Source organism: Theropithecus gelada, chromosome 3 (assembly GCF_003255815.1).
Source record: "Theropithecus gelada isolate Dixy chromosome 3, Tgel_1.0, whole genome shotgun sequence".
NCBI classification, from domain to species: domain Eukaryota; kingdom Metazoa; phylum Chordata; class Mammalia; order Primates; family Cercopithecidae; genus Theropithecus; species Theropithecus gelada.
In genome coordinates this window covers 145578606-145603417 of record NC_037670.1, presented here as the reverse complement: position 1 = coordinate 145603417, position 24812 = coordinate 145578606, and the positions used below count along the sequence as shown (strand labels likewise).

The following is a 24812-nucleotide window of genomic DNA, read 5'->3' as shown; positions in this document are numbered from 1 at the left end:
CAGACCCAAATTGAAAACACTCGAATCGTAAAAGAAACAAGTCCAGGAGGACATTGTAAACAGTGTGGGGAAGTGAGGATGGTAAGTGTCTTGATACAGTTTTTTTTTTGTATTTGAGGGAAAAAAGACCAAAAAAAGGAACAAGTGATTATTTCAACCAAAACTAAAAATCTACATTGTGATAATGGGATTTGGGCAAGTGGTACAGAGACCAAAAGAGTCTTGAGAAGGCAAGGTTGGGAAGCAGATAGAAATATTGAAAAGTCTAAGAAATGAACAGGAAAACATAAACACGAGTGCATGTTTTAAATTAACAGTGACCACTGTATGTTATATATGTAAAGAATGCACAACTTTTAAACTTACAGAAGAATATTTAAGCTTTACAGTGAAAAAGCAAACAAAGTTTAAGAGGGAAAAACGAAAGCACACTAAATAAAAAAAAAAGAAGATGCCAGAAATAAATTCTAACAATTTGCTCATGCCTTCTTCTTGAGCTGGAAGATTTTCTAAAATTCAAAATTCAATTTATAAAGGTAAATTTTGAAAAAAATCAAGTTCAATCATTTTTGAATCTGTTGAAACTATGAGAGACCCTGTGCATTCTTTCAGTTTCTTTCCATTTCCTCTTTTTGGTATGCAGAACAATAAAATACTGTAAAATCAAAATTTCTTTAAAATTTATGAAACATATTGTCATCACTAGATCTCATTTTCTGCCAGGTTGATCTGAGCTACCTTTTATAACTTACTAAACTTTTTGGGATTATTATTAAGTTCTTCCCTGAAATCTTCCCTATTATCCTTTATGTCATAGCTTGCTATATTAGGCACACTTGAAAGCTTTATTTTTCACTCAGCAAATATTCCATATTGACTGGTGTAATGAACTAGCATTATGCTTCCTAAGGGTGAAGCAAAAAGCACAAAGGCAAAATTGTATTTCCATTTGTTGCTTTGACTATATTTTTCTTGAATAAAGTGAAAAATTAAGAAAAACAGAGTATAGCTGTGAACTAGCTCTGTAATAAGTAGATCAAAGAATTGAACTATCACGATGAATTGAGAAAAAAGAATGTAGCCTTTGTGATCCCTAGTGAATTAAGCTGCTTCCAATTCATTTTTAAACCTGCACCTATTAAATGAAAATCTTTTCTTGCAGCAATTAAAAAGATGTGATCTTTGTTCAGTGGGATTTGATAACCATAAAGGTGGGAAGATGGCAGCCCAACTCACTTTACTTCAGCGTACTTGTGTGAAATAATAGCTTCAACTGAGAGCTTACCTTGACAGTGAAGCGTTTTTTCTTTGGCGGATTCCAAACTGTGCCAGTTGAATGAATGAATGCACGCAAAGGGGTTAAGGATGTCACCAACACATACGCTTTAAGAATCACAGATAGATCTTCGGCTCGAAAGATTGTTTCATGTGGAGCAAGGACTGTCGTTTCATTCCTAAAAAAATAAAACAACGTAGTTAGCGCTCCATAATGTAGGGTTGAGTATGTAATTTGCAAATTACCTTCAAGCTTTGTAAACTGCTACTAGCCTTTGTAGGACGCCCACCTTCAGTGTGTGGATTTCCTTGAACAATTTCAATTGCTTATTAGCATCACCACCAGGTGGTGGAGAGGTACAGCTAGAATGAGTCAAACTGATAATAGTTCCCCACTCCGCCAGATTTAATCAAAGTATTTTTAAAAAGTAAAAAAGGTGGCTGGGCCCAGTGGTTTATGCCTATAATCCCAGCACTTTGGAAGGCCGAGACGGGCGGATCAGGAGTTCGAGACCAGCCTGGCCACCATAGTGAAACCCCATCGCTACTAAAAATACAAAAATTAGCCAGGCATGGTGGCAGGTGCCTGTAGTCCCAGCTACTTGAGAGGCTGAGGCAGGAGAATCACTTGAACCTGGGAGGCAGAGGTTGCAGTGAGCCGAGATCGCATCATTGCACTTCAGCTTGGGCAACAGAGTGAGACTTTGTCTCACAATAAGTAAATAAGTAAGTAAATAAATAAATAAATAAATAAAATAAAAAGGTGGAAAGATAGTATGTAGAATAAAGTTGAATTTAAAAAATAAATATATAAATTAGTCACAGTACCCATGACCTCAGATGCACGGTACCATTGCAACAAAAGTGATATAAATTACAGTTTGAGTGAAACTTTCTAAAACCTTCTACCTCTGCCTACCTTTGCTCTATTTTTTCTTCTCTAGAAAAATGTGTTGTTTTTACACAGTGAACAGGTCACCAAGAATATGTGAAAATACTTTGCCCACTAGTTCAATCTTACCTAATGTCCCTACTCCCAGATAATGAAGAGTTAACTTAAGGGATTGAATGTTAAAACAAACAAACAAACAAACAAAAAAAGAAAACACTTCAGGTTACAAAGGAAAAGTAACACCAGTTTAATATTTTGTAATGAAACAAATATGCTTTCATCATAAATAATACCAAAATATATAATTATTTGCTTTTCTACATAATATTTCTAAATGTTAAATATCTAAGTTTGATCAATGAAAGGACTGTGCTATTTACATATATATATATATATATATATATTTTGTTTTTTTTTTTTTTTTTGGAGACAAGGTCTTGCTGTCACTCAGGCTGGCGTGAACTGGTGCGATCACAGCTCACTGCAGCCTCCACTTCAAGGGCTCAATTGGTTCTCTTGCCTCAGCCTCCTGAGTAGCTGAGACTACAGGCATGCACCACCATGCCTGGCTAATTTTTTTTCTATTCTTTGTATAGATGGATTCTCGCTATGTTGCTCAGGCTGGTCTTAAACTCCTGGGCTTAAGTAATTCTCCTGCCTTGACCTCCCAAAGCACTGGGATTCCAGGCACGAACCACTGCACCTGACCTAGTTTTAACTTTAAAATTCTAGGTTGGCACAAGATGCATACGATTCTTCAATAAATACTATTAACTGTTTAAATACTACTTAATAATTATAAAATTAGATAAGGCAAACTTATTTGTGTCTTGGATAATTAAAACCTCTTAATTTTTCACTATAATTTATCTACATTATAAAATCCTTTCCCTGGAGGAAACTTGGATAACTTGATATACAGCAGATACTTTCTTAGATGCTAAGAGCCATTAAAAAAAATAATAGCAGAAAGAATGCATCCAGCCATATTCATAGTCTAAGGCGAAGTCATTTGAGTATAAAATGGAAGCTAAAATTTTATAGTTTTGCATTGTCAAGGTTTTCAATTCAATTTCCTTTAATGTAACTTACTAGATAAGAGTCCAATTTACCCAAATGTTTATTCTCTGGCAGGACAGGTTTGAATTAATCTAGGAGAAAGTCAATGATGGCATTCTTTATTTAAAAAGGAGAGCTGAAAATTTATGTAAGAGAAACTAATAATTCACACTTGTGAACTCCCCATATCTGTTCTGTGCTTTTCTCTTGTTAGCCGTCTCCTAAAATGCATGCTGGTTATAACAATTCACACTGATTAGCTTACAGCTGTTCATGTCTCCAGTCCTCTGGTTTCCACATACGTGGCTTCACTGTTTTTAAAAGGTGACTCGAAGTACTCGGCTTTAATTGTATTCCCTGATCCAGACACACAGAGGGACTCACTGGAAGTTGCAATTCTGAAAAGATTCAAGAGAGCAGAAGACGGTCATTTTATTGTTTCTTTTTGGAACTGCTTTGAAAATAGAGTATGCTGTGTTAAACTGCAGGGTACATGAGAAATATGCAACCATTTTTCTCCCCATTCTGAATCAAACTTGGCTCCACTAAGTATGAATGCATATGTAGAGAGGCCTTTGTTTGCCATATGTTCTCTTACTACAGAGGAGGAAAACAACTGGAATAATTAATTTCATTTTCTTGCTCAGAAGGGGAGGTAGATATAATGTCTCTAACTGTCCAACATCAAGCTGATCTATCCTACAAAGTTGAGGGATGCATTCTCAATGAGGGGGTGGTGGCTGTAAGAGCAGACTTTTGTTTGTGATGAGAATATTACATAGAAAACTTGAGCTGATTCCGACAATACAATGCTGATATACTAAAGTTTGTTATGCTTCGTGACCTTGGGAATCTCAACAACAGGGCTTTATTGTCTAATAAAATATTAATTATTGCATTTTAAGGTATATAAAAATAAAGAACAATAATAATGCTTTACTTAAGAACACACATATTGACATGCTTAAACATAAAGGTATTGCATATACATGATTACAGAAATCAAATATTACAGAAAGCAACCAAATGAGCAGAAAAAGCATCCTCCAATCCACTTCTATCTAGAACCTCTTCCCACCAAAAACCAATGCTTACATATTAACTTTTAAAATCTGAATAAGTACATTGGGTCAGATGTATATATTTCTTCAATACAAAAGTTGATGTACAATACATCAACAAAATATCAAATATAAAATATCAATGTATCTACATGAACCTATATATGTACGTATTTCTGTTTGTTTTTTTAATTATCCCAAAGAGGTGTTATAATAATATATGTCTGGCTTATTTATACCTACTAACCCATCCTGGCATCCTTTCCATATCAGCATATTCAGAGTTATTTCATACATACCTCTTAATAGCTTAGGGTGCTTCATTAAATAAATATACATTTGATTTAGCCATTCTCTATTGTTGTGTATTTAGATTATTTTTGTAATGTTTTTCTTTTGCTATTTCAAAAGCACTGCAATGAATACTCTTATACATCTATTTTGGTGTACTTTTACAAATTTGTCTAGTGGCAGATTCGTATTGGTATGTGCAATTGCCAGGTCAATGGCAAATGCCCTGCAAATTTGTTAGACATGGCCAGATTGCCTCCCAAAATGGTTGCTCCAATTTCCACACTCTCCAACAGTATCTGGAAGTTGTTTTCCTAATCCCAGGTCACAGTGCTTTATTTTTTAATTATATAATTTATCCAGCTCTCAAAACAGAACAAAGCCTTTAAATTATTTTTCCCCTTTGTGCACATTTCATCAATACTAACATAGTCTAATTTAAAACACTTCACACTCTTAAGTAAAAGTCAGCAGAAGTCAAGCTGTTCAATGTATTCCCATACCTCATTATTTAGCACAGTGTGATCTTGCTCCAAAAAGGATAACTTATTTGTAAGTTTTCCCTTTTAATGAAGTTCTAATACATCATAATAAAGGAAATATTCAAATGGCTTTGGTTTTGGAGATGATAAATGAACAGCCATTAAGTTAATTTATTTTCTTGAGAATCACAACTTTTAAAAAGTTGAAATGTTTATGTAAGCCTTTAAATTTGCAGTAAGAAAATATGTGTTCTTAATTAAAATTTTACTAAATAGAGTTATGTTTTCAGAGTATATTACTAGGACAAGTTTTGTGTCTCCAAAGAGCTGATTTGGAGGCGTCTTTTGTAAAGTATGAGAAAAAGTATAATTTACTCTGATTTCCCTTTTACTTTGCTGCCAAAAAGCACAGAATTGATTTCAAACTCAAGCACAGTTGACATTAAAGAAGCTAGACATATTAAGTTTTTCGCCAAGATAATATCTCAATGGTTTCGAGGAAGTTGTCAAAAAACACGTCAAAAGAATACACAATTTTATGTCACTTTTTTCTGGTTTAGCTCAAGTGGAGCCATACATGACACTGAAGGGGTCCAAAACAGGAATTGCCAAGACTATGTCAGATTTCCACATGAATCTCTGAAACTCTGATCGGATAATGGAAATGAATACTGAGCAAAATAACTTTACCTTTATTTTTATATTTATACATATATCAATACATTCTAGGCTTCCTATTATATTATTCCAGGCTTGGATGTTACTTTTTATTATTCTAATAGAAAAAAAAAAACTCTGTAATTAGCTGTCCCCTCTAAAATTATTCTCATTTAACTTGATTATAGCCACAACTCAGATATAAACTTCATTCATATCTTTAAAAGCTGCAAATGCATTTTATGGAATTTCATAAATAATCGTGTAAACATTTTGGTGTCCTAGGCTATCATTTAACAGATAAAGGTATGCCTGGAGCAGTATGTCTTGTATCTTTCATCTGGCATAGCCTTCTAGGGCTCTCTCAACAGTCCAGTCTAATCCATTTATTACTCCATTCCCCTTCTCCATGGCCCAACCAACACACTCAAAGAGCCTAGAAATCTCCTACAAACAATGCTCAAAAGACCTTCTGCTTTTGGAAAGGATTTGGGTGATGAGGCTGTATGACACAGTCTTCCAAACAGCCTAGTTCATTAACATATACTTGTTAAAAATGTTAAAGTAACTTAATATGGAATACCTACCATGACTCTTTAGGGCTTTCCTGCCCCATAATATGCAGACTGAATGGAAAGTAGATTAAAATGTGAAATATCATATGGTGAATAGTGCTGTACTTTTATTTATTGGCTACTCTTAGCTTATTTTAGAGAGCCCTGAAGCCTGTAACTGTATGATCAGCAAAGTTTACGCAGAACAAAAGTGAACAATTTGTTAGGGATGCATGAAACCTGCTTTTCAATACCTTTTAATATCTGGTTGGGGAAAAAGTATTATGAAAATGATGATTAAACCAGAAACAGGAGACCTGGGCTTTCATTTTGGTTCTTGCCAACCAACAATTAATAGACTTGTGACATTGTTAGGAAGCCTTCTAAAATCCAGCACGTAAATCCCATGAGTCTTCTGAACTTCCCACATCACTGAACACTATAGTGACTAAAATAAGCACTAAGTGCTCAGGAAATAGTTGAAATACTTGTTCTAACAATGAACTTGTTTTGGGGGGTTAAGTCAATCTATGGCTTAACAAAATCATATTCCAATGAATTAAAAACATTTTATTTGATTATTTCTTTCCCTTCTATGTGGCATATGAGTATATACACCACAGTCAAATATTAAACACTGAAAAAACACTTATACTGACAAAGATTACCTACCAAATGTATATTGCATTTGATTTAATGTTTTGCCTTACAGCTAATAATTAATAGGGAAGTAATAATAAAAGTACAATTATATTTCACAGATATTTGAATATTGTCTTGCATTTTCATATTAGAAAACTAGATTTAGCTAGCATTTTCTTATTTCAAAATTTTCAATAAAGATAAAGGCCTTATTTAATAGTTAGCAATTAGTTTTGAGATTAGAAGTGTAAATAAGTACCATTTATGAGTGCATTAATCATTCCTCCTGCCTGAGGGCATTGATAAGTCTTAGAACTTAGCCTACAGGTATAAAAGCTCTGCAAATATAACCTCAGAACTTTCACATATAGTAAACAGAAACTGATATATGCACAAACTGAAGTGATAGCCAGGAAATCACTCTGTCAGTCAGGGCCCCAGAAGACAGCAGAGTCAAAGGAGTAACTGAAGAGACTATTAACCACGAGACAATGAAAGAAGGACTGCTAACAAACACATGGGTATAGTTCAGGAAAATCAACAAGGGGTAGAGGAGCTCCCCGGGGCCGACAAAATGGGAAGCTTTTACCACGCTTAGCCCAGGAAGGAGAAGTTTCCAGAACCACGCAAAAGCATTGTTATAGGAAAGGCCATTAAGAAAGACTGTGGCTACAGGTAGAAGAACACAGCCACTTTCAAGCCAGGGTCCAGAGGGGAAGGAGCCAGGCAACAAATACTCCCAAATTATTTCCTCCTGCCCTCAATCTCTCGCTAGATGCCAGGGGACAAGGATACCCTGTGGATGCAGTCTGTGGAGGACGGCTCCTTGGAGAATGATGTAGAGTAAATCTGAGGGGCAAATAGAGAATATTCAGCACAAACTCTACACAGTACTTGGTAAATACAAGTTTTGGCCTTAGTCTTCTCAGTAGCCACATGTCCTAGAGAAACAAACAACTGTGTGTGTGTGTGTGTGTGTGTGTGTGTCTGTCTGTCTGTCTGTGTGCGGTGGCTCAAGCCTGTAATCCCAGCACTTTGGGAGGCCGAGACGGGCGGATCACGAGGTCAGGAGTTCGAGACCATCCTGGTTAACACGGTGAAACCCCGTCTCTACTAAAAAATACAAAAAACTAGCCGGGCGAGGTGACGGGCGCCTGTAGTCCCAGCTACTCGGGAGGCTGAGGCAGGAGAATGGCGGCGTGAACCCGGGAGGCGGAGCTTGCAGTGAGCTGAGATCCGGCCACTGCACTCCAGCCTGGGCGACAGAGCGAGACTCTGTCTCAAAAAAAAAAAAAAAAAAAAAAAAAAAGAAAAAAGGAGCAATATTAGCTTTGATTTCAAATAAGAGCATTCAGATATGGCAGCAAGGGATAGCATAGGTTGAGCCACATAAAATTGCCTTTTGTTAGGTAAAAAAAAAATTGTTGAATGTTGATCAAATATCAGCAATTTCATCATACTCAATCTAATTTTTTTTTTCCTTCATCATGATGCCAACAGTGGGGAAGAAAGAGTGACTAAACATACTACTGTGAAAAACAGTTACAGTGGCTAGAATGTCAGTGGGTAGAAATGGCAAAAGGGGGACCTTGAAATCATTCAGTGAGTGTTTGGCTTATGCTTTGAAAACAAGAGAAGCCTAGTCTAAGTTGTGCCAGTTGCTAGAAGAGAACAAAAATCTTCAGCTCTGAATCTGTTTTCTCTTTGTATGATGCTGAAAAAGTCTAGCAGCAAGTAGACTAAAAGAATAAGTAGATGGTGTCTAAGTTCCTTTGCAATCTTTAATCTCTGTGATCCTAGATACAAAGTTATGATTTAAATATGTGCTATAAATGGCCTAATGGAGAAGATAAGTGGCCNAAAAAAAAATTGTTGAATGTTGATCAAATATCAGCAATTTCATCATACTCAATCTAATTTTTTTTTTCCTTCATCATGATGCCAACAGTGGGGAAGAAAGAGTGACTAAACATACTACTGTGAAAAACAGTTACAGTGGCTAGAATGTCAGTGGGTAGAAATGGCAAAAGGGGGACCTTGAAATCATTCAGTGAGTGTTTGGCTTATGCTTTGAAAACAAGAGAAGCCTAGTCTAAGTTGTGCCAGTTGCTAGAAGAGAACAAAAATCTTCAGCTCTGAATCTGTTTTCTCTTTGTATGATGCTGAAAAAGTCTAGCAGCAAGTAGACTAAAAGAATAAGTAGATGGTGTCTAAGTTCCTTTGCAATCTTTAATCTCTGTGATCCTAGATACAAAGTTATGATTTAAATATGTGCTATAAATGGCCTAATGGAGAAGATAAGTGGCCAGGGTCTCAGCACCGGAGCTGAAATGCAGTCCCTCTGTGAATTTGTCATGTTCTGGTAATTGTGAGTGCTCCACAGGGTCAACCAGCTCCAGTTTCATTTGAGTGAGACACACTAAGTCTTGTGGGAAGAGGCTGTAGCTGAAGAAGGTCCTATCCTCTAACTAGTATTTTAGGAGCATCAACCACCCTTTCACCTCTTATGCAGTGTATAAAATGCTGAGAAAATATATCACAAGGTAGAGTCGAGGTTACAAGCTTGATCACTCATTAGAAGTTAGAAGGTAAGGGTTATTTTGAGTGCATCTAAGGGTATTCTCAGTTCACTAGACTATAAGCTCCATGATGGCAGAGATTCTAATTTTTTTTCTCCACTGAATGACTAGTGCCAAGCACCAAGCACATCCTGGCACTTAATTTAGGATCTCAGATACATCTATACTTAATACATGAACTCTAATTTCTTCTTACCCAAGTAACCAGATGTATTTGCAGAAATGAAAAGAGTAAACAAGCCAACTGCTGAGCCACTTCACTGGATTTGTACAATGCAAACTCATTGTTCAGACCTAGGAAATGTGTATAACATGGGTGGGGATTGGTTTTCTCTCGCTACCACAATGTAGTGTTAGATTGGCACAATACTATATACACAAGAGTAGGTTGTAACAATCGCACCAAGGATACCCCAGGAAGGGACCCACAGCTCACAGATTAACTATCTAAGACCAAGAGGCCTAATATCGGCAAAGCCCCCTGGAACCCACGCGGTTCCACGGGAAACATAGGAGTGTGCACGGGAAAGCATAGGAGAGAATGTCACCAGCACACAGCCAAAAGGAAGGCTGCTCCTTACAGGGACACTGAGAAAGTGAAGGATTTGGGGGCCTAGGGTTCATTTATTTTACCAAATTGCCTGAAATTGGGCCCAAGAAGACATGGGGGAAACCAATAAAGATGCATATTCTAATTTGTCCAGCACATTTTAAATAGTTGCTAAATAATATTTTTCCAAAAATATTTTACAAATAATATTATAAATAACATTTATTTTAAAAAATACTAATTCCTGTCTATTAATAGATGCCTATATAGGTGCAATCATGAGTTAATTTCTTTACTTTTCTAAATTCAGTCTCTTTATCTGGAAAATTAGAATAATAAGAATAGTAATAACAATAACTTACCTCATGTAGATGCTGACAGAATTAAATATGAAGTTCCCTTAAAGTGCTTTGCACAGCATTTGACTTATATGCTCAAAAAGTGTTACACAGTTACTACTATTAAATAGTAGTTTAATATAGATTTTTAATAATCTAGAAATCTGGTTTCTAACTTCAGAAATTTCAAAGAGTAGCTACAATGTTATTCCCTTTGAGTTTAACACTAAGAGGTTCCCACCACTACTCACTATCAGATAAAAGCGAATCCATTAAATCCTCTTACAGCATTCTTAAACATCTGGTATTTGACATTACTCTCTTAAAAACAAGACCAAAATAAAACACAGTATCTTTACTTATGCATGGCCTGTAAAGACACACTGTGTCTTTAGTGATCCCCCTCAAATTTAGCATTGCAGTATCCCAGGAAAGCAATTAATTTCTTGTTCTGTTTTACTTCTTTAAAGGAATTCTGTATTAGGTTACTATGGATGGAGTAAACCTAGGACTGAGTCAGTTACTTCAGTATGTTTTTTTCAGTTACTGCAGTATTTAAGTCTGTTCCTCTGTATTTTGTTCAGAGACATACTTCTTTTAAAGCAACCAACACAAATTAAAACAGAAATAGCTTGTAGTCAACAGATTTATGACACCTAGACAAAACTCTGCAAACTATTTCAGACCTACACTTCAGCTTAAATAGTAAAATTTGGGGATCTGTGTACTCTGAACAATTCTATGCTTTGCCTTTTTTTTTTTTTTTTTTTCTCTCTTTAGATAGAGTCTCGCTCTGTCACTCAGGCTGGAGTGCCAGCGGCAGGATCTCGGCTCACTACAACCTCTGTCTTCTGGGTTCAAGTGATTCTTGGGTCTCAGCCTCTCGAGTAGCTGGGATTATAGGCAACTGTCACCATGCCTGCTTAATTTTTGTATTTTTAATAGAGATGGGGTTTCACCATGTTGGCCAGGCTGGTCTTGAACTCCTGACTTCAGGAGATCTGCCCTCCCTGGCCTCCCAAAGTGCTGGAATTATAGCCATGAACCACTGCACCTGGCCTAAACACATCGATTCTTTAATAAATTTTTACTTTCATTTTACGCAAATAGCATTGGCCGGAGTATCTCTGAGAGAATGGATATACCAAACACATAAAGGTATTATTAATACAGAATTCTAGCCTTAACCTAGGCAAGTCATAATTCATTTATCAACATCTGACATTATTGTATTACTACTTGTGCGACTTTGATAACAATATTTTATTCTCTATGGTTTCAGAATATCTTTCATATGATGTTATCATATCAGTGTACATCAAACCACAGATATGAATAGCATGGTATTTCTATACAGTACTCTTGGCAGAAAACCAGTAACTTTCACTTTGTTATAGGAAATGAAGTGTAGTCCGTGTCCCAGTGGAAGGAGAGACACAAACTGACCCATAAAAATGACCAGATCAATGACACAGCAATGTGCTCTAAAGGAGTAGTCATTGTATAAAATTTCCACCAACTAACCAATCAATCAAATGCTTAGGGAGCACTCAGTAAATGCAAGCCATGAATGCTCTTCTTTCTAGTCTTTTTCAGTGGAAGTGTCAAAGTCATGCAATTCTACAGAAATAATTTTCCCCATGGACCGCTCTATGTTTTGACCATGACCACATAAGAACCTTGAGTTCTGTTCATTCTTTTCGGTTATAAAAGCTGTGTCTAGACTACTAGTTCAATTTTCTTGCCCTATGATTTTGCTGCAATGACCAAACAGCATGAAAGACTGTTTTATTACTTTATGGCAGCTTAATTTTCCTTTGATGGTTTCCTGCATGAATTTTCCAGGGGAAATGACATTTTTTTAAAAAAGAAAAATGCTTGACTACTGCAGCAAGACCAAAGGTGGATAATTTAGTATAAATTAATGAGCATCATTAATAACAATTTAAAATACAACCTCCAAAAAATATTAATACATAGAGTGAAACAAATATGGTAATAGAATGGCAGCCTAAACCCACCCACTGTGAAAAGTAGTTTATCACTTTATTAATTGTAAACCTTTTTCTCAGGAATATTTTCTGGAGTAGCTATCAGATATTATTGAAATAATTTAAGTCAGAATAATAACTTACTAGAACGCTATAACAGTGATTTCAAATTTTATACAATATTTTATTTATATACATATATATATGAGAAAGTCAATTCTGATTTAAATGTAACACACAAATACTAAGGGTCATGGCTCCTATTTAAATGAAACCATGTGTTAATATATTTTTTATTTAATGGCAACTTCACAGGCAAATTTAACCTTCAATTTTTACCTGGGATTTTTAGTATAATGAAATGTACACAATATTCCTGTTAATTTACCTCTATTTCTATGTTATTTAAAAGTAAACATATTATATGTGAACCAAGAGCATATTTAAAATATCAAGATTTTTGTAATATCTAACTGCCAAAGGGAGGTAAGAATATAGACCATGGAGAGACAAGAGCCAATGGCCACAATGAAATCTAATGAGGGTTAGAGCTCCAAATGCCAGAAATAGGTTAAGAACATGGAAATATGTCAGAAGAGATGTTCTGTTAGGATTACTAAACCATTTTGCCTTGAGGTTCTTTCCCTCAAGTTGCTCAGTGATATGATTAGAATCTGAGGGGTTCAGGTTTGGCTGAGTGACATATAACACAAGAGTTCACTCCTAATAGATGAGGACCCAAGGGCCTGAGTCAGAAGCCAGGCAGAACCTGAGAAGAGTTTCTGAAATGGTGTCTCAATTATCAGCCTTAGCTAGTTATCCCCATCATTAGCCATGTACATCGGACTATCTTATATCTTGTATATGACTAAAGAATTATCCAATTAATTGAGCCAAGAGGGGAAGGGCCTTCCTGTCTGAAGTGCTAAATAACTGCTGGTCTTTAAAGATGTTAATGAGATGATTAAACTTTCAATTTTTTTTTTTTTTTTTTTTTTGCCTATTTTTGTCTAGATTTTAACCTTTGAATTTAACCTGTTTCTTTTCCAGGTAAAATTTAAGCCAGGACATTACATTCAAATGACAACCTTTTTTTTTTTTTTTTAAGATGGAGTCTCGCATGGTCACCCAGGCTGGAGTGCAATGGTGCTATCTCGGCTCACTGCAATTTCCGCCTCCCAGGTTCATACAATTTTCCTGCCTCAGCCTCCCGAGTAGCTGGAATTACAGGCGCACACCACCACACCCAGCTAATTTTTTGTATTTTTAGTAGACACCAGGTTTCACTATGTTGGTCAGACTGGTCTTGAACTCTTGACCTCGTGATCTGCCCGCCTCGGCCTCCCAAAGTACTGGGATTACAGGCGTGAGCCACCACACCCACCCTCCAATGACTATTTCTATAAGAATATTCTTCCAAGTTTTCTGTAATCATCTCTTATCATTTGTGCTGGCAAGATGCTTTTACCATATATATGAATATACATACATATGAATTATTTTTCACAAATTTAACATACGCTAACCCAGGCTTAGGGTTTTGACATCAGCACTTTGTCTCAATTAACACCACTTGTTTGCATGACCCTGTATAGCAATCCTAGACTTGAACTTCTGTTTTAAATTGCTAAATAAATGCCTAAGAATAGGTGGATGATGGATAAGAAGTCATTCATATCTTGCTATTTCTTACCAAATACATTAAGTATCTTAGAGAAAATAATTTTGTAGCACTCAATAATGTCACAGTCATTTTCAATAAATTAGGGAAGTGTAGTCCTAGCTTTAAAAATCCTGTGAGCTCGGGCCAGGCATGGTGGCTGATGCCTGTAATCCCAGCACTTTAGGAGGCTGAGGCAGGTGGATCATGAGGTCAGGAGTTCAAGATCAACCTGGCCAAGATGGTGAAACCCCATCTCTACTAAAAATAAAAAAAATTAGCTGGGCGTGGTGGCAGGCGTCTGTAATCCCAGCTACTCAGGAGGCTGAGGCAGAGAATTGCTTGAACCCAGGAGGCGGAGGTTGCAGTGAGCCAAGATCATGCCACTGCATTCCAGCCTGGGCAACTGAGCAAGACTCCATCAAAAAACAAACAAACAAACAAACAAAAAACACACACACAAAGAAAGAAAGAAAGAAAAATCCTTGAGCTTGAACTCTTTGCGATATTTTGGAAGTGCAGACCCAGCCCGTAAAAGCTGAATAAAAGCCTGACTTGTAAGTAGTAGAGAGAATTCAAGACGGCTTTAAGTTAAAATGGGAAATTATCAGATAACAGTAAAAAAAAAAAAAAAAGTCAAAATACAGATACCCCTCTTCCTTCCCTCTCTAAGAAAGAAGGATACAGGCTAATTTGGGAACCAAGTTTTTATTATGTTGTTTGAAGTAATGGGAAATAATAAACTGATTTATTAATCTATATCAGTTTGTTGGAGAGAGAAGAATGGACAAAAAGACCAATGAAGAGAGATATTGGGCGGGAGAGTGTTTTAGTGAGCTAGAGGGAGTTGCTTAGAAAGAGAAGAGGGTTATAAAAACTGAATTTGGCAAAAAATTTATTGTGTATTGAGGATGCTAATTCCCCCTTTGCTGCCTTTTTGTTTGCGCTCTCCCTTCCCCTACCAAAAAAAAAAAAAAAAAAAAAAAAAAAACTATATTAAAAATTCCAACTCCTATTCACGACTTGGGGAATCAGAGCTGTTGTTTACTGGACGAAGAGGGGATTGAGTGTTTTGTTCGTTTATTTATTTACTTGCTTAATACAACATAATGCTCAGCTTTCTCTCTAAGGGTTCATTTCTACCTAGGTCCCCTGCTATGCCTGGCTCAAGCCCTCATGGCTGGGATTAGGTTCCCTTGCCCGAGTTTGCTTCTGGGGCCAGCCAGTGAAGAGTGGTGGTCATTGGTAGCAAAGCAAAATCAGATTTAGAGTAAAAGTGCATGAAGTTTCTATTAGGAGAGAGGGCAAACTCAAGAGTGTTCATTCAATTTCATGGATCTGGAGTGGAAAGTGGTAAAAGTTCATGGCCACCATTATCCATCAAATGATTTTCAATTCAGGTTTTCAGCACTGGGCTTCAAAACCACTCACCTCGTTTCCAACTTGCAGTGACTGCCACTTTCTTGGAGAAAGTTGCCATTTCCTCAGCATTTTCTTCTGTCCCCTGAATCTGTCTGTTCCAACCCAGATCACTTAAGAAATCTGTAGTATCTACTAGTCCCAGGAGTCTGAGTTGACATTTGGGCACATGTTTCTGACTAGATATTTTCAAAATCAACATAAGACTCAAACTTTTTTGTTTTCTTTCCAGTTTGTATACTTTCCCTCATGAGCCATATTCTACATAATTGAGGGCTTTTTATTGACAAATGGCTTAAAATGTTGTTTCAATGGCTTTGAAACAACAAAATACCCTATTAAAATCTGTCCATGAGGTAAGGTTTCCCTTAATTAAAAACTGAGTACACCTGGCACATTTCTTATTTTGCTCTTGACACAACAAATGTGTAGATTTACCAATAAATCACGTAATTGGAAAAATTTGGATACCATTTTGTGGATGGCATCTTTGCTTTTTATAGCCTGCTACAAATACAGTTGAAAGTTCTTTCCCTTAAATGACACAAAACTGTTCTAAAATTGGCTGTTGGGCTGACCTACACGGGACTGAGGGAAGGAATCTAGAAACAGAAACATTACAAAATACTAAACTGAAGAAGACAGATTAAGCATAACCTTTCTACTCAACCATGTCATCTTCCTCCCTTTCTTCTCAATTCTTTATTTAGATTCAAAGTAAACCTTCCTTCTTCTGCAGTATTTGGATCACAAGGGCATAAATAGTTATGGCTTTATATGTGAAGGTTAAATACAGCTCTGTATCCAAACTCTGTTCAGGAGAAATAGTTCAGGTTCAGCTGGGACATTGTTAAAACCTAGGGGTACTAAACACACCATGACAACCCCCAAAATAGGAAATGGTAGAAAATGCATCTATTTTTTGTTGCTGTTCTTTTAAACCCTATCAATGAGAGATGACGAGATGCTATTTGGTTATTATTTATCAGTGTAGTGCAGTTTTAGTGTGAAACTAATCCATGTTCAATGGGAGTCCACTGTGTCTGGCCTGGACTGGCAGAATAGTGAGTGAGACTTAATAGTAAGGAATCTCTCCTAAAGAAAAAAGAGGTGGATGGCAAGAGAAGTCCAAGGATACCAGGATGATGAAAGAGAAAGACACCTTTTTGTATGCTGTTCTTACATTCCACAGGCTCCCCTTCCACTCCGGGTTTTAGGTCAAAAGCTAAAACAATACTAAAACATTTTTTTCTAGTTATATGTGAGAGGTTGAGATGATAATATTACACTAGAAAAAACAATAAAATAAAGAAGGATTTTGCCTACTGAAGTGAAAAAATCCAATTTATTTTTGACTTATTCAGGCTTTGGAAAACCAAAGAGATGACAGGCCCTGGGTAGGACAGTGACTGGTACAGCGGGATGTGCACCAGCAGTTTCAGTTTCAGCAGCAGCAGGAGGAGAAGCAGGTACAGCATGAATCTCAGTGTCCCTGACCCTGGACATGGCACCTCAGCACAGACACAGGCAGCTGCAGCAGCAGGACCGATGTCACATGGAGCCCAGGGGCAGAGTGCCTTTGGTGGGCACGAGCAGTGGTGTACATCAGCAGCAGATGGCCATGGGGGACTCCAGCAGAAGTAGAGTAAACGGTGAATAGTTGTAACAAGTATGAGAGGATTGTACTTATGCATACATAGGAAATGCTCTCTGAGACAAAGGGAGCATTTGGGGCCATCACAATGATGAGCAATGCTACTGAAATTTAATGGATGAAGGCCACAAATAGATTTGTACCTTGTGCACGACAGATCTGGTATTTCTTTGGAATGCACTGGTAAGATATAAAGTCTAACATTTGTTCAAATGGTTAGGCATTCATTCTCATACCAAAACAGCTGCTAGTATGCTGAGTATCACCCTGTGCAACAACACATTGTCCCCTGTCCCACATCACTTTTGAATGTCTCAGTGGATACTGATGTGGATGAAAAGCCAGTTGGTAATTATTTGAACCTAGAGCTTGATGTGGTTTTCCATATAAACTCAGTTTTACTCATTTTAATCAGTTTTATTATACACTGAATTTTGCAGAAATGAAATTCCATGGCCAAGCAAGGGAACACTAAGCTTTGCTTTATTTGTGACTTTCTCCAGAGTTGTTTCCATTTTGGAAAGGCACATCACCAATGGCAATGTGACCTATGGAATCTTAGTTTCCCTCTATGATACAACCACAGCAATTTGAATTTGTAGCTGTCACATTCAGGGTGATTCTAAAGATGAGTGGAAGCATCTGACTATTTCATTACACCCTATGGTGCCATCATGCATAAATACTTACATATTGAAATACATGTTGTTATATTATAAATTACTTTCACCTTAATTTTCCTTTATAATAGAGTTGGGGTATTATACTAGTTTGTTAAAATTATGTGAATAGGCGAGTTATAGATATTTCATTCTGATCAACCAAGTGTCAATGAATATATATCTATTTTCAAAAGAGAATTTGGAGTCTGATAGGAATGAGAGAATTGCTTTATGATGACTCAGTAGTGGTCAGTGACAGGATGTTCAGGGGAAGGAGCCTGAAAATAGCAAATGTAGGTAGAGGCAAAGAAATATTTTTGTAATGATTTTAGAATCCAAGTTCTATCTCCAGGTTAGTGAGTCTTAAAAACGTAAGTCTCACCAAACTAGATTAAAGTTGTAGCTACTAATTATAACTAACAATATATCTAGTATTATAAATAACAATATATCCAATATAACAATATAACTAATAATATATCTAATTATAATTAGATACTTATCAAAAAAAAATCATAATACTCAACATTTATGGGGTGCTCACTCTGTGCATTGTTCCAAGTACTTGAAACGTATTAACTCATTCTGTCCTCTTAGCAACCCTAGGAGACAGAGTCATGACCATCCCTACATTGTAGACAGAAAGCTGAAGCACAGAATACAGCCCCATACCATCCTGAAAGTGCTCAATCTCGTCTGATTTCAGAAGTTAAGCAGGGTCGGGCCTGGTTAGTACTTAGATGGAAGAAAAGCAAAGCACAGAGAAGGTACAACTTGCCCAAGGACACTGGGATATCAAGTGGTCAGGACAGGATTTACACATATGCAGCCTGACTCCATCTGTACCTCCCGCTATCCTCCAGCACCTGTGCAATCAGGTCAAAGCAATTACTCATTCTGAAAACTATTTTCAACAACCATTAATTCCACAGAAATCATGTATTTCCCATAAAATATAATTTGGCTGTACTTGCATTCATTAATTAACATTCCCAGATTGCTGCTATACAAACCAGTTTGGCAGCACAATCAGTGAATTCTAAAGACATCATAAACCCTCCCAAGAAGACCAGAAGAACAGCTTCAAAAAGCTAGGACAACTAATTCTTGGCCCTTCCAAGTGCCCCATGCAGGAGGGGGCCACTATTACTCTGGAGGCCCAGACCTAATGCTGGTGGCTACACCCACATCTGACTCATCACGGATCCCAGGCATAAGACTGCACTGTGAGGTCTGCACTGGTAAATTTTCTATGCTGCCTAGAAAGGCTGTAGATGGTTTGAGGAGCTGAGTCTGGAGGAGGAACATGAGAAAAGAGGTAACAGAAAAGGGTAAGGAGGACCCTCAAGGAGGAGAGTGCCAGTGAGAGCTGAGGACTGGAGCTTCTGACTCTCCCAGTGCTGGTCATTCCCATCTGCTGCTGAATGCCCTATACAGACACTAAGACAAAGCAAGACAAAGACAGACAATCTTCTGCCTTCAGCACATTCACTTAACTTCTGCTTATGCATAAGTATTATTATAAATAAGAAATTTAAGGGATCATTTTAGTTGATGAAAGAATAATAAATAATAATAGAATAGGTAAATTCAGCTTCTCATTAGGCCTAGCTGTAACAATTTTCTTTAAATAGCTCCTTTCTTATTTTCTTATTTATAAGACAGACTTAAAATACAGTATAGTGGTTCAAGTTTCTCATAAAGTTATAGCATAATACTTTAGATACGGATATGCTGCTTTATAGCTGTGTAGCCCAGAAGTTCTTGGAGGCTTCATTTACTCATCTAAAAAAGGCATGAACATATCTGTCTTATAGATGGTTATCCTATAGATGGTTTAAAGAAGGAAGTGTATAAAGTGCCTGACATAGTGTCTGACATATAAGTTAAAATTTTAATGTCATCTCCTACTATTTTTTTAGGCTAATCTATCTATAAAATAATCCTGCAGCATAACATCGTAAAGCCCACCATAATTAACTAGAAAACAAACCAAAAACAAGTACTAATTATGTTTTCTCATTATACTCAACCCCTAAGTTGTACTTACTTGCCTATTTCTTTCTAACTCAGAATACCTCAAAAAAGCACATTATATATTACTGTGACAGCTTTATGTTGAGGTAGAAAACAGAAAACCTAATTCAATTGCTTTCCACAAATCAATCCATGGATATCCAGAGTAATATAGACATAATCTCTTATATATTACTTTCATAGATTCATAATATTCTTTTATAAAGCATTTTCATAACTCTATAAGAAAAGAATGGTCAGTTTAATTATTTCCATTTTACAAGTCTAGAAAAGCAGCTCAAATGGGCTAAGGACTTTTCCCAAAGTTACATGACTATGTTTAGCAGCTAGGTGGAACTGGAATTCGGTGGCTGCAGGCCTGGGCCATAGGATTCCTGATTTCTGCCATCAGTTTAAATTCCTTCCTTCAGGGTTAAAATTCATATCAGAATATACATACATACATTCTCATAGATGCTCAGAAATAGGTGAGGCAAAATGGGCCATGAAAAAGCCCTCTCAGCTAATATGAATGAATTAACTGCTATAGAGGGTTGAAAGAAGGAAGTGTATAAAGTGCCTGACACAGTGTTTGACATACAATAAGTTCAACAAATTAATGTTCTCTCTTGTTATTATTTTAGGGTAACTTATCTATAAAATAATCCTGCAGCATAAATTATAAAGCCCACCATAACTATCTATAAAACAAGCCAAAAGTGAGTACTAATTATGATTGTTGACTGTACTCAATCTCTAAGTTGCACTTACTTGTCTATCTTTCTAAATCAGAGTACCTCCTTTTGGGCAAAAGTTGGCCTTCTCAAATGCAACACATTTGCTTGTGAAATGACTATCAACACTGGTATTGCACAGCTGCTCTAACCCTATGATGTTAATGAAAGTGACGCAGAGGAGAAGAGAAAGTTCCGTATTTCACCACTAGATGGTGCTAGGAGAAGTTGAAAGAAAATGGTCTTAAAAGTTATTGATGCAATGAATCACAGGATTTGAATGGGGTTTTTCTATATAATAGAGTTCATGCTTCTCTCCCAGAAAGGAGCACACCCAACCCATCAAAGAGTAAAACATCTTCCAAAGCTACCCCATTTATTCAGTTAATTATACTTCTGCCAAGACATGCTCCTTTCTAACCACAATTTCAAATGCAAATGGAAGACTCTAAGATTCTATTAAGGAAAATGAAAGTATTGCACTTTGTTTATAGTTTGCTGCAACTCTCATTTTGAGTCTTTATCAACATATTTTTCAACAGGATGTGTCAGATTGGAAGAGGCTAAATGCCTGTGACAATGCATTGATCCTAATAATATTAATTATTATGGTTAAAATGAAAAGTAAGTTCAAGAGACTAGTCATAACAAGTATTGCCTTTCCATGATTCACATGTTATATAGCATACAATTTATGGATTTCTGTGCATTTCAGCTAATGCATCACTTTAGTGGGCTTTTATTTTCTAATATTGATGATACGTTGCAAATCAAAAATCAGTGCATGGCCCTGGACTTCTGTGAAAATAAATGAAAACAGCCTTGAGCACTGCAAACTTACTAATACTGTTCTTTTATAACACTTGTAAGTTTCTTGTTGTTCAATATCTGTCTCTACCACCAGAAGGAGACTGGAAGAGTGATCGTCTTGAAGTTCAATACAGTATATCCCCCAACACCAAACTCTCTCTCTCCCTCTCAATCTCTTTCTCTCTGGGTATATGTATGTGTGTATGTGTGTGTAAAATGAACAGGTTTTTTTAAATGCATAAATAAAAATAAAAATTACAGTACAGTATAGTTTCTCTTTCACTTATTGGGTTTATTCACAAAGCAGGTATGTAAATTTTAGGGTGAATTTTCACCACCTCAGCAGCTAACTCCTGGAACTTGATTGTACTCTGTACCCTTAACCCAGTCCTTGTAATCCCCAGGCAGAGCCCCTGATGGCTTCAAAATAAAAAGTTTGACCACTTCTGCAAAAATTTTCTCATCTATTTTAAAGCAAGCAATGTGTTTTAGAAATCTGATCCAGGTTTCAGATTAACTGCTTATATTTCTGTTGCAAACATAGTGGCTCAGGAAGAATTTATATGGGGCAAATACCACATCACAATCACTGGGCGATGTATTAGTTGAGGAAGATCCAAACAACTGTAGTATACTTTATTTTATAGTATACTTTATTTCTGCAGACTATATGGCGAGACATGGAATATGTCTACATACAAATAAGAATAAATTATTGATTAATAGACTCAGGTTAGGTGAACAGGATAACCAAATCTGCTAAGTAAAAATATGGTATACCCAGTGTTTATCATGTAATGCAGAGAAATCCAGTATCAATTGCTTAAAGTTATGTTTTAGCCAGTTGTTTTGGTATTATACAGACACACTTCTACGCATCTATGTTTACCATCTACATGAGTAAATGGGCCTGCTGGAGAGACTTAGATCACAAAAGTGAATATCTTTCTTTTACTTCTTCCTTTTTGGTCTATTGAAAATCAGAATTAGTTGTCAGAATCCTACAAATTATCAGTGTGCTACCCAATGTTGTCCCTAATTTCTAGTGGCATTTGGCACAAGATGACAAACTCTGTAAGTGAAATAGATAAGTGTCTGTACAGGACAACATAGGTATAGAAGTCAAAAAACAGAAATGTAACATTTACCAAATCAGTTCAACACTGGGGTGTTCGAAATTTACTCTACCAAAGAGCAGAGGGGTTATTCGGCTTTCTCAGCCAGTCAGTCTTTTGCACAACTTCAGAGACGTCAGCAAACCGCCAAATGTTTTCCGGAAAATGGACTTTTAAACTGGCCTGATGCCAAATAAGCAAAGTATAAAGCTATGAGCAACATAGGAGCAAGAGACACCTTTGGCTCAGTGAGCTTGGTCTAGTGTTTTGTGAGACAAAGAACCAAGCATGGCACAGAAAGGCAATTCTACATATAGACCAGCAGACGGGCACTTGGGGAGCCAATGGGCAGTATCAGAGTACTTGGTGCTGAAGGGAAGGAAAGATGAATATTTCCTTACCTTAAAATGATCTTGAAAGGACTACGTCTGCCTAAGAATTCCATGGGCTTTACCATAAGCAGTCAACAAACATTTTTTAAATACCTCAACTAGGCCGGGCGCTGTGGCTCCCGCCTGTAATCCCAGCACTTCGGGAGGCCGAGACAGGCGGATCATGAGGTCAGGAGATTGAGACCATCCTGCCTAACACGATGAAATCCCGTCTCTACTAAAAATACAAAAAATTAGCCGGGCGTAATGGCGGGCGCCTGTAGTTCCAACTACTCGGGAGGCGGAGGCAGGAGAATGGGGTGAACCCGGGAGGCGGAGCTTGCAGTGAGCCGAGGTCGCGCCACTGCACTCCAGCCTGGGCGACAGAGCGACTCCGTCTCAAAAAAAAACAAAAAAACAAAAAAACAAAAAAAATCCACCTCTACTAATACACATCTGTTGTCTTTGTCCAGTATCTCTTCTTTGGGGATCTGTTCTCCCCTTTCCATGTGATATCATGAATCTGCCACTCACAGCCTTGTCTTCTCCACCCATCCCTGGCTGCTATGAGCTGAATTATGTTCCTCCCCCATATTTATATGTTGAAGTCCTAACCTCCAGTACCTGGGAATATGGCTGTATGTGAAGATAGGGCCTTTAAAGAGTAGTTAAGGTGAAATGAAATCACTTGAGTGTGCCCTAATCCAATATGGTTGATGTCCTGAGGAGAATAGGACACAGACACAGGCTTGCCCATAAAGAAAAGAGCATGTGGGAATATTCCAAGGTGGCAGTCATCTGCAAGTCAAAGAGAGAGGCCCCAGAAGAAAGCAGCTCTGCTTATCTTAGACTCACCTTATCTTAGACTTCCAGCCTCCAGAACTGTGGAAATGAAATTTCTTTTGTTTAAGCCACCCAGTCTGTGGTACTTTGTTATGGCAGCCCTAGCAAACTAATCCAGTGCCCATGGGAGCAGCCTCAGCCCAACCATTTACAGGAGCTATTCTCCTGGTCACAGTGTTGAGCAAAGTGGGCTGATGACACATGTTGGTCTCTCAGTTTGGAGGGGAAAGGGAAGTGGCTGCATTTCTGAACAGGGAGTACCTGGCAGTCATCTTCTCCATCATGTGGAGAAAGCCCATCTGCATAAAGAGCGAATGAGGCCAACCATACAGAAATAGGATATATGCAATTCAAGCATAAAATGATCAGGGTTTCAACTAGTATGTCAATAATAGAATCCTTCCCCCCCCCGCCCCCCCGCCCCGGAGACAGGATCTCATATTGCCCAGGCTGGTCTCGAACTCCTGGTCTCAAGCAGTCCTCCTGCTTCAGCCTCCCCAGTAGGTAGGATCACAAGTACATGCTACTGCTCCACCTGGCTAGAAGAGTCATTTACTTCAAAACTAAGAAATGACTTACAAAAATGTAATGCTCCGCTAAAAATTAAAAAACAAATCAGGCCAGGTTCGGTGGCTCACACCTGTAATCCCAGCACTTTGGGAGGCCAACGAGGGTGGATCACGAGGTCAAGAGATTGAGACCATCCTGGCCAACATAGTGAAACCGCGTCTCTACTGAAAATACAACAATTAGCTGGGTGTGGTGGTGCACACCTGTAGTACCAGCTACTCGGGAGACTGAGGCAGTAGAATCACGGGAACCCAGGAGGCAGAGGGTGCAATGACAGGAGATTGCGCCACTGTACTCCAGTCTGGTGACAGAGTGAGACTCCATCTCAAAAACAAAAACAATGTAATCCCAGCACTTTGGGAGGCCGAGACGGGCGGATCATGAGGTCAGGAGATCGAGACCATCCTGGCTAACACAGTGAAACCCCGTCTCTACTAAAAAAAATACAAAAAAACTAGCCGGGCACAGTGGTGGGTGCCTGTAGTCCCAGCTACTCAGGAGGCTGAGGCAGGAGAATGGCATAAACCTAGGAGGCGGAGCTTGCAGTGAGCTGAGATCGCGCCACTGCACTCCAGCCTGGGCGGCAG

General features: G+C 37.6%; 1 protein-coding gene across 2 annotated transcripts in view; it reads right to left on the bottom strand.

Annotated features, from left to right (window-relative positions):
• Positions 1–24812, bottom strand: part of CPED1 (cadherin like and PC-esterase domain containing 1) — a 310570-nt gene that overhangs the window by 198977 nt on the left and 86781 nt on the right. For both annotated transcript variants that reach the window (XM_025380614.1, XM_025380615.1), the window contains exons 6-7: positions 3492–3624; positions 1286–1454 (exon numbers count right to left, since the gene is read on the bottom strand). In XM_025380614.1, coding sequence (XP_025236399.1) covers positions 1286–1454; positions 3492–3624 — 302 coding nt within the window. The remainder of the gene's footprint in view (positions 1–1285; positions 1455–3491; positions 3625–24812) is intronic.